At 41.4% G+C, this 13,677-nt stretch overlaps 1 protein-coding gene across 5 annotated transcripts in view; it reads right to left on the bottom strand.

The window, feature by feature from the left end:
- Positions 1-13,677, bottom strand: part of LIFR (LIF receptor subunit alpha) — a 358,981-nt gene that overhangs the window by 144,076 nt on the left and 201,228 nt on the right. For all 5 annotated transcript variants that reach the window (XM_029578437.1, XM_029578428.1, XM_029578458.1 and 2 more), the window contains exon 4: positions 1,088-1,236. In XM_029578437.1, the coding sequence (XP_029434297.1) occupies positions 1,088-1,236 (149 nt within the window). The remainder of the gene's footprint in view (positions 1-1,087; positions 1,237-13,677) is intronic.

Raw genomic sequence — 13,677 nt, 5'->3', positions numbered from 1 at the left:
GAAGAAGCAGAGAGAATGAGATGTGACTTCTGAAAGTTCAAGAAGTTGTCGAAGGTTTGGCAACTGGGATTCATTGCCAAGATGTTCTGAGTCATGCATTTTGTATGTGACAGAGGGTGAAGGGCTGATGTGCCCAGACTATGAGAACAGCCTTGGTGCGATGATGTCTAAATGGTAGTGAAGCATTGTGACACGGTGGAGGCTAAACCAGAGGGTTGCTGGGCTGCATAGAGAGAGAGGTATAACCAGCAGGAAAAAGAAGATACTGATGCTTGTTTACAGGTCCTTGGTGATGCCTCACCTGGAGTACTGTGTTCCATTCTGGAAACAGCATATCAAAAAGGATAAGGACAGAATGGAAGCAGTCCAGAGAGAGGCAACCAAAATGGTGTAGTATCTCCATGGAAAGACTTATGAAATAAGACTAAAGTACCTAAATATGTACACCCTGGAGGAGAGACGGGGAACATATGATATAGACTTTCAAATACTTGAAAGGAATTAATGATGAACAAAAACCAAATCTGTTCTATGGAAAGAAAATTGTAAAAGTTAGGGCACGATATGAAACTCCAAGAGGAAAAACTCAGGAGCAATGTTGTGAAATATTTCTTCACGGAAGGAGTAATTGATGCATAAAGTGCTCTCCCGGAAGAGGTAGTGAAGACAAGAAGGTAATGGAATTCAAAAGGATGTGGGACAAACACAGAGGATGCCAACTAATTAGAGAATAGAAATGAAGAAATGTGGTAACTACACCTAAACTTTGCATTTCTGCTTGAGGGTAACCTGCACAGAGCTGCAGTTGACCACTTTAAGAAACCATGTTAAGGAGACTAGATGGACCATTTTGGTCTTTTTCTGCCATCATTTCAGTGTGCTCAGTCTTTCTTTGTCCAAGCTGGCCTGTGTCAGTGCCACTGAATGATGTCACGAACTGATTATGGTTAATTTAATCCTTCTTGTCAATGGAAAAAAACTATGCACTGAAGTTCAGTGCACATTTTTTTTATTTGCGTTTTATTATACCAGGCTTCTACTGACATATTCCCCACCTTCTATAGTGACCATCATGTTCAGTACTTACCAACATCAGGTGCAGACACTCTAAACGTTTTATCAGTAGATCCTAAATCATTTTTGGCAGTTATCTTTATTTCGACTTCAGCAAATAAAACATCCTTGATCTCTATGCTGTTTTCCTCGCTAAAGACACACTGTGGAAGATCTCTGATGCTTAAAAAAAGAATACATTAGATTAATTTTACAATGAACTAAACCATTTATTATTGTCAATATTTATTATGAGGGTCAGATTGTTGGAAAATATGGATGTACATGCATTTTGTTTCATTACTTCACGCACATACATTTTTTATGCATGTAGAACTATTTACATGCAAAAAACATTTTATGCATGCATGGAAATAAAATTCAAAACAATGGAAAAAATGAAAAAAGAAAAAAAAACAAAAAAATTTTTTCACAGGTACGCCCCTACTGAAAATTGCTAGATTTGAAACTTTAAGATTCATTAGTTTTTTTCATTTGCTGATATTCTATATGGATACAGTGTAAAAATGGAAAAAGCAAGGTTGCTTACTGTAAATGGTATTTTCTGTAGATAGCAGGATGAATTAGCCATGTTATGGGGTGACATCTGGCAGCACCGAACAAACTTGTTTCGCATAGCTAGAGGAGCTTTTAGCTCTATTGAGTACGTGCAGGAATTCCAACATAGGTGTTGCCTTTTGATCCGCCTCAATTCAGTGTAGAGCTGAATTTAGCTAGGTAGTCGACACGCCAGGGAGGTAAGTGGGTATTTAACATGGCTAATTCATCCTGGTATGTACTACCACCAGGCAAACATACTTTTTTCATCGATAAGCAGGGTTGAATTAGCCATGACATCTGGGAGGCCTCAAGCTGAGGGTTGCAATGGAGTGTTCACAGAGTAAGCAACCTGGACCCCACCGTGGAGAGAGGACTACTGTGTGAACAAGCTATGCAATTCTGCCAGTCACTTCTTGAGAGATTGTACACAGTAATGGGATGTAAAGATACGTACTGACAACAAAACTGCAACTTTGCACGTCTTTGCTTGCTCACAGATGAGCAATGGAAGAAGCCATAGCTCTAACTTGATGAGCTTTGACAGACTCTGCACTTCGTAGGCCTGTGGCTGGATGTAGTCCACTATCCAGTCAGACAATGTACATTTGGTGACTGCTATGCCAAGTCTGATGGAGGTGCATAACTCACTGGTCGTGGATCCACATATCCGAATGCTAAGAAATGCTGTACTGCAGGAGGAGGAGGAGCAATTGTGACTTCTAAGAGACTTTATTTTATTTATTTATGCTTTTTAAATACAGTCGTTCCAACAGATGATCACACTTGAGCACTTTCTCAGCGTTGAGAAAGGCTACAAACCAAGGACACCAGGATTCAAATCCCACTGTCACTCCTTATAACTTTGGGCAAGTAATTTCATCCTCCATTGCCTTAGATACAAACTTAGATTGTGAGCCCTCTGGGGACAGGGAAATATCTATAGTACCTGAATTGAATTTGATCTGCAGGACTAAAAGGTGGACTATAAGTCAAATAAATAAAATGTCCTGGCAAGTTGAGTGCATGGGGACATCCATCCACAATTTTAGGTTTGCCGGGTGGTAGTCCGTTCCCAGACAATGGTAGCATGGTTCATCACCATCTGTAATTGTCATTACCTTGCTACAAATGCAGTTCTTAAATCCACTTACTACTGGCTTCCTTTTTCCAGACATCTTGAGGTGGCAAATAAACTTTTTTCTTTCTTAGCAGCACTGAAAATGCTATTGGGTGTGCTGAGGGAATGAGGCAACTGAGAAGAGAAATAAAGTAAATTATAAAGAAAAAAAAGACAGGAGAAAATATATGGAGAGACTGCATACACATCTGTGCTGTGCTTGATTAAAAAAAAACCAAAAAAACAAACACTGAGGTGGGCTCATGAGGCAACACCTGCACATGAGTTTCCGCACATGCTCAGTAGATCTAAAAAGTTCTATTGGCTAGGAGAAACGAGTCTGTTTGGTGCTACCAGATGACATGTGGGTGATGTCATGACTAATTTAGCCCTGCTTATTGAGAGAAAAACAGAAATGGACTGCCTCATGTTTTTGAATTCTATACAATATAAGACACATACCACCCAAAACAAAGACAATAAAAATCTTCCCACAACACAAAGAGCAGGAAAAATACTACATAATAGAGATGTGCAAAGGGCTCGGTTTTCAGCCTGCCACATGAAATTTCGTATTTCCCATGGTTTGGGCCTTTGTTATTTGGGGGACCCGAATTTTGGGTTAGTACGCGCTAACCCGAAAACCAAATTTTCCCGAAATTTCAGGAAAATTTGGTTCGGTTTTGGGGTTCCCCGAACCAGGACAAATTAGGAAATTTTGTTGAAATTGCCTTATTCGTCCTAAACGATTGCACATCTCTACTACATAACTTTCATGGTAACATTAGTCAGAGCAACTACCTTAGCAAAATATGTTTTCTACTACAAGATCAGAAATGTAATATAATTAGAGACAATATGGAGTGGCACTAGAGTCATAGTAACTCTTACTGATCTTTCTTTTTTTTTTTTTTTTAATAATTAACTTTTTATTGTGGAAAATTGTATACATACAAATGTACATATAATGCAGAGAACGTCCAAACTGGTAAACCATAATCAGATATTATCCACTAGAAAGACAGCAAGCCATAAACTAATGACATTATTCCATATTATCCCAATTTTATCCTCTACTCCCACTCCCCCCTCCCCCTACTCCCTGGGTCTCATTACTCAAAAGAAGGTGAAATGTCTGCATATTATTCCCGATTGCCAGGCTCTGTATCTATTGAGACTTATTCTTTTAACATGACACCCTAGGGAATTATCCCCCTTACTTAATCAGAAACAACTACTGCCCAAGCCATTTATCCAGGGGGGACCAAATTCTATAATATTTTGAAAGTTTATCCCTGCGAATAGCTGTTAATTTTTCCATAAAAGCCACTCTTTGTAATTTAGTTGATAGCTGGTTCCTGGTGGGGATCTTATCGCTTTTCCAATTTGCCGCTACCAACATCCTTTTCCACCAACCAATCTCGTTTCCTTTTTACCACGAAACTGCAACTTCCAAATGTCAAGGAAACTCCTTGATATGTGGATTGTTACGGTTGCTATCTGTCGACCAGCCACTTTGTAGCTGGCCTATTAAGATAGCTCCCGTGTTTTATTCTTTAATTAATTTTCAACAATTTTCTTTTTAGTTTTTTATTTAAAGTTTTTGTTTAAACTTTTGTGCTTTCATTTTCCCGATGTGCGGTCCAACCCACTATTCCTTTTATTAAGTATTCAACTTATCTTTTAAATGCTGAATTGCTACCGCTGTTTATGGGTCCGATTCCGCTTGCCCGACAATGGCCAAGTTTCGGCTGCGATCCGCCTGCTTCAGGGGCCACGGGAAAAACCTCTATTTTGACCGGGAAATGTGACTGAGGGGCACCCTAGGGTGCTAGCACCCAGGACTCTAGGGAGACATTGTGATTGGTCCAGGAATTGGCTAAAAAGAGCTATATAAACAGTGGTATAGAGAGAGACGCCAGATTCATACAGGAAGGCACCGCTCACTGTAAAGACTTGACATGTGAAAATAGTAAGTACCATAAACTTGGGTAGTGGGATAAAGGTTGTTTTATGTAAGCCTGAATTCAATAGCCTTTTTAAACATTTTAGAAAAATTGAAGTGCTTTTTTTGACAGAGGACCCGTTTCCCGGTCAAAATAGAGGTGGGCGCATGCTAAGTAGTCCTTATTTTCCAACCTGTAGGTCCTCTGTAGGTCTGTAAAGGAGGCTATTTTCCCATTAGCCCACACTTGCCCTAAGTATACCACGCCTTTCTTGACCACATACAGAAAGTCTGATGTTCTGCCCCTGCTGGTAATTTCACCACAAGGTGAATTGGGGTTAAACCTGAATACACTATCGGGCCACCCAGTAGCTTTTTCCACCTTTTCCAAATACAGAGTGTATTTTTAAAACAGGGCGACATTTGATCCCAGTCTACTCTGTATGGTGCTTTCAGCCAAAACACTGCATGGATGGGAATTAACTTTGATGGGTGATGTTCGATTTGGGCCCATTGTTTCCTGGCTGAGTGAGTGGATATCTATAATACTCTTAATTTCAGAGGCAGCATAGTACTTCAGTTCATTTGGTACCCCGAATCCCCCCTCTGACCTCGGACGGTATAAAACTCCCCTAGACACCATAGGAGGCCTCCTTCACCATATAAAAGGAAAATATTCTTTTTTGAAAATGATGTAGTACTTTCAGGCACTCCGCAGGGTAAAGCTTAAAATAGATATCTTATTCTCGGTAGGATATTCATTTTAACGGCTGAAATTCTGCCTAGCCAAGATACATTCAGGCGTTCCCACTGGCTTAGATCTGTCTGTAAGGAGTGCAATAAAGCGGAGTAATTAATTCAAAAAAGATCTTTAAAATCTAAGTTGATATTAACTCCTAAATATCTGATAAGCCTGGCTTTCCACTGGAAGGAGTGTCTTGCTTTCAATTGTATTTCTTTTTCCCTGGATGGAATGCATTATGGGTGTGCATTCGTTTGCAATTTATTGGCAATCCGCAATGTATATGCCATATTCGTTGTATTCGTGGGGGTCATAAAACGTATGGCGAACCCCCACAAATACAACGTATCACTAACGAATAACCCCCCCCCACTCCTGACCCACCCCCCCAAGACTTGCCGAAAGTCCCTGGTGGTCCAGCGAGGGTCCTGGAGCGATCTCTTGCACTCGGGCTGTCGGCTGCCTGTATTCAAAATGGCGCCGATAGCCCCTGTGACATAGTAAGGGCAAAGGCTATCGGCGCCATTTTGAATACCGGCAGCCGACGGCCTGAGTGAAGGAGATCGCTCCCGCACCCCCGCTGGACCACCAGGGAGTTTTGGTAAGTCTTGAGGAGGTCGAGCCCCCCCAAGACTTGCCATTTTCTAAGATGGCGCGGGCCGTCCACTGCTCCTACCATGTGACAAGGGCCAACCAAAGGCACAGTAGCCCCTGTCACATGGTAAGGGCAAAGGGCCACAGGCGCCATTTTGTTTACTGGCTGCCGACGGCCCGAGAGCGGGAGATCGCTCCCGGGACCACCGCTGGACCACCACGGATTTTAGGCAAGTTTTGGGGGTATCAATTGACCTATTACTCTGAAAAATTGAGGCTGACCCCCAAATCCGAGGTTTCACCTGGGGTACGCAGGACTTTAAAGTTTCTGCTTTCGCAGATGATGTCCTAGTGTTTTTATTATCCCCCCAAAGCTCCCTGGAAAGAGTTCTATATCAGAGTCAATTTGGTACCTTTGCGGGTTTGAAGATCAATGTAGACAAATCGGAGGCAATGGTGGTGCCCCTAACGAAAGATTTCTTTGCCTATCTCCAGATCAGGCATTATGTGCATGCTCAATTTGGGGCAAAGCCGTTGGGAAGGGAATGGAGTGAGATACTTGATCTATTTGATCCTCCGACAGTGCGGAGGAATTCCTGCGCCACCTTTTCCAGGGCCTTGCGAGAGCTCTCTACTCCTTTCGCATTACATGATATTCAAAATAAATGGGTCTTTCAGGCCGATCTATATGTGTCCCGTTCTGACATTGTCGATATACTGGAAAGGTGTCATAAGTTAACGGAAAATGTACTATTGAGAGAAATAACTACATTTTAAGGGTTGGGTGGTTTGGGGTTTTTTTTCGGCGAAAACTGCCGAGAAAAAAAAAAATAACAGCCTGATGGAAAACAAAGTTTTCCACAGGTTGGTCGACACGTAGCCTGACCCGAGATACAAAAATGAAGCACATCTCTATCCAAATGACAGATGAAATTTAATATGGACAAGTGCAAGGTGATGCATATAGGGAAAAATAACCCTTGCTGTAGTTACACGATGTTAGCTTCCATATTAGGAGCTACCACCCAGGAAATAGATCTAGGCATCATAGTGGATAATACTTTAAAATTGTCAGTTCAGTGTGCTGCAGCAGTCAAAAAAGCAAACAGAATATTAGGAATTATTAGGAAGGGAATGGTTAATAAAATGGAAAATGCCATAATGCCTCTGTATCGCTCCATGGTGAGACCGCACCTTGAATACTGTGTACAATTCTGGTCGCCGCATCTCAAAAAAGATATAGTTGCGATGGAGAAGGTACAGAGAATGGCAATCAAATTGATAAAGGGGATGGAACAGCTCCCCTATGAGGAAAGGCTGAAGAGGTTAGGGCTGTTCAGCTTGGAGAAGAGATGGCTGAGGGGGGATGTGATAGAGGTCTTTAAGATCATGAGAGGTCTTGAATGAGTAGATGTGAATCGGTTATTTACACTTTTGAATAATAGAAGGACTAGGAGGCATTCCATGAAGTTCGAAAGTAGCACATTTAAGATTAATTGGAGAAAATTCTTTTTCACTCAAGGCACAATAAAGCTCTGGAATTTGTTGCCAGAGGATGTAGTTAGTGCAGTTAGTGTAGCTGGGTTCAAAAAAGATTTAGATAAGTTCTTGGAGGAGAAGTCCATTAACGGCTATTATTCAAGTTTACTTAGGGAATAGCCACCACTATTAATTGCATCAGTAGTATGGGATCTTCTTAGTGTTTGGGTAATTGCCAGGTTCTTGTGGCCTGGTTTGGCCTCTGTTGGAAACAGGATGCTGGGCTTGATGGACCCTTGGTCTGACCCAGCATGGCAATTTCTTATGTTCTTATGGACATATTTACGGGGAGAATTTCTGATTTATCCATTTTTACACGGAAACCAGAAACTGAGCCAAAGTATTCCATCTCTTTCGTCACAAGTGGTAATGACTCCTCAGGTTTACTTAGGGAGAAAATAATGTCATCCGCATACAAGGAGATTTTATACTGGTCTTTCCCATCTTTGATACCTACAATGTCCTGCGAACTGCATACTATCGCAGCTAGGGGTTCTACACTCACTGCAAAGAGAAGGGGGGAGAGAGAGGACATTCCTGCCTGGTATCTCTCTGGATGGGAAAATTCTCGGTATAACCCTCATTGATCTTTAAGCAGGCTGCGGGTCCCTGATATAGCTCCTTTAGCCAGGACAAAAAGGGTCCCCCCAGTCCCAACCCCTCCACTGCCGCAAATAAAAAGGGCCAGTGTACCCAGTTGAAGACCTTCTCTGTGTCTATAGTCAATATGATTGCCAGTTCCCTTTCAACTTGGCACAATGTATCAAATATATAATTTTCCTAATATTGTCTGCTGTGGCTCGCCCTGGCATAAAGCCCATCTGATCTGAATGTACTAATTTCCCTATAACTCCTCTTAATCAGAAGGCTAAGATTTTTGCTAAAATTTTCAAATCAATATTTATAAGCAAGATTGGTCTCTACGACCTACAGAGTGTTGGGGTCCTTGCCTGGCTTCGGCAATATTTTTATGCCCGCTACATTGTAACTTCCTCCCCCTCTCTTAAGCAGTTAAAGTGCTGAGTCAGAGGGCCCTTACGAACATCTTAAATTTTTTATAAAATAGTGGAGTAAATCCATCTATCCCTGGGTCTTTTCTTAGTTTCAAATCCTTTATTGCCCAATCCACCTCCATCTCAGAAATAACACGCCCTACTTGTTGCTGTTCAGTCTGGGAGAGACAGGGAATTTCTTCTCTATCTAAGTATGCGGAAATATCTGCCTCGGAGGCTACCAATTCTTTTGAATACAGCTCTTCATAAAATTGAGTAAACCGGTTTCGTATTGCCCTGACTTCATATAACATATTCCCATCTTTGTCCTCAATGTGGTAGATTTGCATTTTTAATTGCTTAGTTTTCAACCTGTTCGCCAGCATTTGCTGATTTTGTTACCCTGCCCATAGTATTGCTGTTTTAAAAAATCAAGCTGATAAGCTATTTTATCTATGTCTAGCTGTTTTAGCTCCTTCCTTTTTTGTTCTAAGTAAATGGTTATGTCTGATCTCTGATGTTGCTGCTCCAAAGCTTGAAGCTCCTGCACTAGAATCTTCCTTCTCCTGTCTTTTTCTTTTTTTAAGGAAAGAGCCCGACCCTATCAAATGGCCCTTGGTAACTACTTTAAGGCCCTCCCATTCAGACACTGGGGAAGAATCTTCTGTCTGTTTAATCATAATGGATATATATTCCTCTATTTCCTTCCTGATCTGTCTTACATATTTTTCTTCCAGAATATTTTGTCCATATCTTTATTGTCGGGGGAGATCTTCCACCATACAGGAGCATGGTCCGACCACATAATACTTTATGTCTGTTCTTAAAGTGCAGGATATTAGATCTTTAGATACAAAAAGAGATCAGTCCTTGAGTATGAGGAGTGAGGGTGTGAATAGAAGGAATAATTTCTGCTTGCAGGAAATAGGAGACGCCATACATCTACCAACTGCCATTTTTTCATTAAATTCTTTAGGGATATTCTATCTTTATTCTCCCCTCCCCCATAACCCTTGGAGGTATCTAGCAAAGGTGAAATTGTAATATTGAAATCTCCTGCAACAATAATACTGTCCTCAGTGTAATCCCCCAGCCTACTGTTTATCTCATCCAAAATAATTTTCTGAGCTGCGTTCGGGCAGTATACGTTCACTAGTATATAGCTGTTACCATTTATATTGGCATTTAGAATTATAAATTGACCATTAGGGTCTTGATAACAGAAACTTGAACTACTGCGTGCCATGCAAATAATATCCCCACCCCACAATATCTACTATGGACCATGGATGCTGCCAAAAACTGGTATGGTAATTTAGCGGAAGTTAACACCTGTTCATCCCTGCGACATAAGTGTGTCTTCTGAACGGACGCCACCATAGCTTGCAATCAGTCAAGCTCCCTAAACATCTGGCATTTAAAGGGGGAGTTTAAGCCCTTTACATTGATAGTCATAACTTTTATTCTACTCATAACTGCCTTGTACCCCCACCTTAGCCTTCCATATCTGCTCCCTCCCATCCAGCTGCATTCACCCCATCCTAATCCAATTATATAAGACCCAGAAACCTCACTGAAACTCTGACACCCCCCCCCCCCCCCCAGGAGAGGCAACTTCACCTGGGGCGGAGGTGTCCCTCAGCCCCTCCCGACATTCGATCGCCGGCAGCCAGAGGTACGTCGACCCCAGACGCCCTGCAGGAGTTGCAGATTGATAAGGTCAGCGGCACGGGACTGCAGGAGGATTCGTCTTTGAAGTTGGCTTAACCAGGAAGCAGAGGAGAATCAGCAGGGGAAGATGTTACAACTCCCGCCAGTTCAACAGTTCCAGCGTCCTCTGAAATTAACCCCTTAACATCAGGTGAGCGCCCTGAAGTCCCGGCAAGGCCAGCAGTCATAACCCTGGAATCCTTGTGGGAATTAACAGCTGGACTCACGGTGGCTGTAAGGGAATGTAACTGTAAATTGGACTTACTTTCCTCTCAAGTGAATCAAAAAATACAAGTGCAAGAGAACACTATCACAGTTTCAGACATCCGTAGCAAAAGTAGAATCAGATATTCTACAAATAAAGAATTTTAATGTAGCAACCATTAAAGATAGAGCGGCCCTATCTCGACGTTTAGAAATGATAGAAAACTGGAATCATCCCCTGAACTTGAGGTTAATAAGCTTTCCAAGAGTTATTGGAGAACTGCAGATAGTTACCTTCAAAAGATACCTTACTGAAATACTTCAATTGACTGAATCACAGTTTCCTTTGATAAATAAGATCTATTTTTTGCCTGTTAATAATGCTCAAAATCGTATAAATGATTCAGCAGTACCTCCAATTGATTTTCAGAACCTAACTACATTTTTGGAATCTTCAGCTATAGAAATTATAGAATGTTCTGCTTTTCTGGTGTCGCTAATAATGGAACAAGACATTAGTAAATTAATGTCTTGTTACTTTAAACATTTATTTATTTTTATATAGCAACATTTGATCTGAGATATCATATCAGTTTACATTCAGGTACTGTAGATATTTCCCTATCCCCTGAGAGCTTACAATCTAAGGGCCTCATTTTCAATTTCACATTGGTAACACATTAGGGGGCGTTACCAATGCAAATGAGGCCAGTCATAGTTCCAGACAGCCCGTTTCAGGAGAGAGAGAGAGAGAGATATTTTAATCCCTATGGGAGGGCCACCTACTAACTCGGGGTGGGGATTAGGTATCAGCGTCGGGGGTTGGGGGCCACTTTCGCATTCCACATGAGACCTGGACACTCTACCTGGGCAACAACAAGCTAGGTGGAGAGAACGTTGCCCAAATCTCCTCTTGGAGTGAGTTTCCTCACTCCGACGGCCAGCAAATCTTCACTAGAGACCACTGTTCTTTCCGTAGGTCTCATGTGCAATGCGAAAGTGGCCCTCCAACCCCCGACGCTGATACCTAATCCCCACCCCGAGTTAGTAGGTGGCCCTCCCATAGGGATTAAAATACCTGTCTAGGGCATAGGCATTATAGTAAGGCGCTCTCTCTCTCTCTAACTATCGTGGACCGCGATAATCCTTTTCTGGTCTGTAGCGCAGTCCATAACGCAAATTTGAGGGTTGTAGTTATTAGCCGCGATAGCAGCCGCACACGATAAACAGGTTCCCGCTTTACATATGCGCCGCCCCAACTCTGCCCCTGAATACCAAATTACTAATTTGCATTCGCAAATCGCGTTAACAGCTGTTAACGCGATTTGCGAATTTATCGCACGCGGTAAAGTGCTTGGAAAATGAGGCCCTAAGTTTGTAACCTGAGGCAATGGAGGGTAAAGTGACTTGCCCAAGGTCACAAGGAGCAACAGCAGGACTTGAACCCTGGTCTCCTGGTTCGTAGCCCACTGCTCTAACTACTAGGCTATTCCTCCTCCTTATTCTATGGTAGTAAGGTTCCTATGTTCCGATATTTCAAAGGTCACTCAGGAAAGACTTAAGGGTTTCTTGAGTATGAGACAGGAAGCAATATCTTTGGGGGCCACATTTATATTATGATATCCCTGTAAGTGCATTATAAAGAAAGAGAGTGATACCTATATATTTTTTTCTCCCGAACAGCTGAGAGTTTACCTAGATTCATTTTCTGCTCATATTGTACCATAGGGACCCAGGTTGTTAGGATAAAAACAGCACCGTTATCAGGTTAAGCTTATTCCTCTTTTTAATTTCCTAAAGACTCCTCTGAGTAATTGCCCCCGGAGAAAAAAAAATTGTATTGAGAATTGGTTTAACCCATTACAATTATTTTCTTTCTACTATGTTATTTTCTTTGTAATAATTTGATTTCTAATGTGATATAACATGTTTCCTAAATGCTTTAAATACTGTATGTATTAGAAAAGTTATAAATAAAGAATAAAAAAAAAAAACTAAAGAAAAACAGCACATCCATTTGCAGGCTGCTGGACACCTCCTCTGCCTGGTGTGGGCCAATGGCCAGTTTCTCCACCACTATAATTTGTGGTATGTCGCTACATTTCCTTTCCTGTGCAAGCCATGGAGCATGCACTATAAATGCCATATTCTCGCAGGGAGCTACTGCCTGCAACACCTCGCTCACATATGAAACAGAAACCTCTGACTCCAGCACAAATAGGGAAGTAGGGTGGGCAAAGGGTAAAGTGGATAAATGGCGAACTGTGGCAACCAACTGAGAAAAGAGGCACTTTTGGGAAGGAGGGGAAGAGAGAAACTGTTGAGATAAAGGCAAGAGGAGGGGAGAGGGAGAAGGCAAGGAAAAAAAAAGAGGAAAGAACCAGATTTACACAAAGAGTAAATGTTAAATATTTAACTCAAAATTTCTCATTAAACAATTGGCTTTGTGCACATCTAAAATTATATGCAAACCTGCCAGAGAAACACCAAAGCATTTGGAGAAGCTGTACCACAGTAAACCAGGGCTATCAGTCAGTAGCCTTGTCAGCATGTTCCTCACACATCACTGATTTAAATAGTCAGGAAACTGAAAGCGATGTCCAAACTAACTAAAATCAGCAACAATTACCCTTTAGGACTTAGGGCTAGATTCATCAAGGTTCTCTCATTCTGTATTTATGGGAAAATACCTTGATGAATCAGGCCTTTAGTCATTAGCACTTAACTTAAAATAAATCAAGGGCTGAGGAGAAGGATTGTGATTCACATCAAATCTGTTGACCAGAGAACCATTATGATCTTGGCAAATAAATAAAAAAATAAATTAAAGATGACATTTTCAAAAATATTTCAGTGAGTAAAATAGTGTTTTACCTAATGGTCTTGTTAAAACTTGCCCGTGTACTGCCTGTTCATGTTCATGTGTAGGTCTGGGGTCTGGACTTACACGCTTACTTTTGGATTGTAAAGTATACATGCACACTGTATAGAAATGTAATTCTAAGCAGGCAGGTTTTCTGGGATAATTTTCAAAGGGGAATCATGCGTGCAAATTCACTTTGAAAACTGGTTCAACATGCATGCTTCTGCTGCCTAGTTTAGGCAGGCTATTTGAAAATTTCAATTTTATAACCGCCTTCCTAAGTTAGCCAGCAAAAATGCACTTAAGTTACACACATTATACTCTATAAAGTGTGATAAGATATAGCTCTGCTTCTTG

Source organism: Rhinatrema bivittatum, chromosome 1, assembly GCF_901001135.1.
Source record: "Rhinatrema bivittatum chromosome 1, aRhiBiv1.1, whole genome shotgun sequence".
NCBI classification, from domain to species: domain Eukaryota; kingdom Metazoa; phylum Chordata; class Amphibia; order Gymnophiona; family Rhinatrematidae; genus Rhinatrema; species Rhinatrema bivittatum.
Note: the sequence above shows the minus strand (reverse complement) of the source record. Positions and strands in the feature narration are given on the sequence as shown.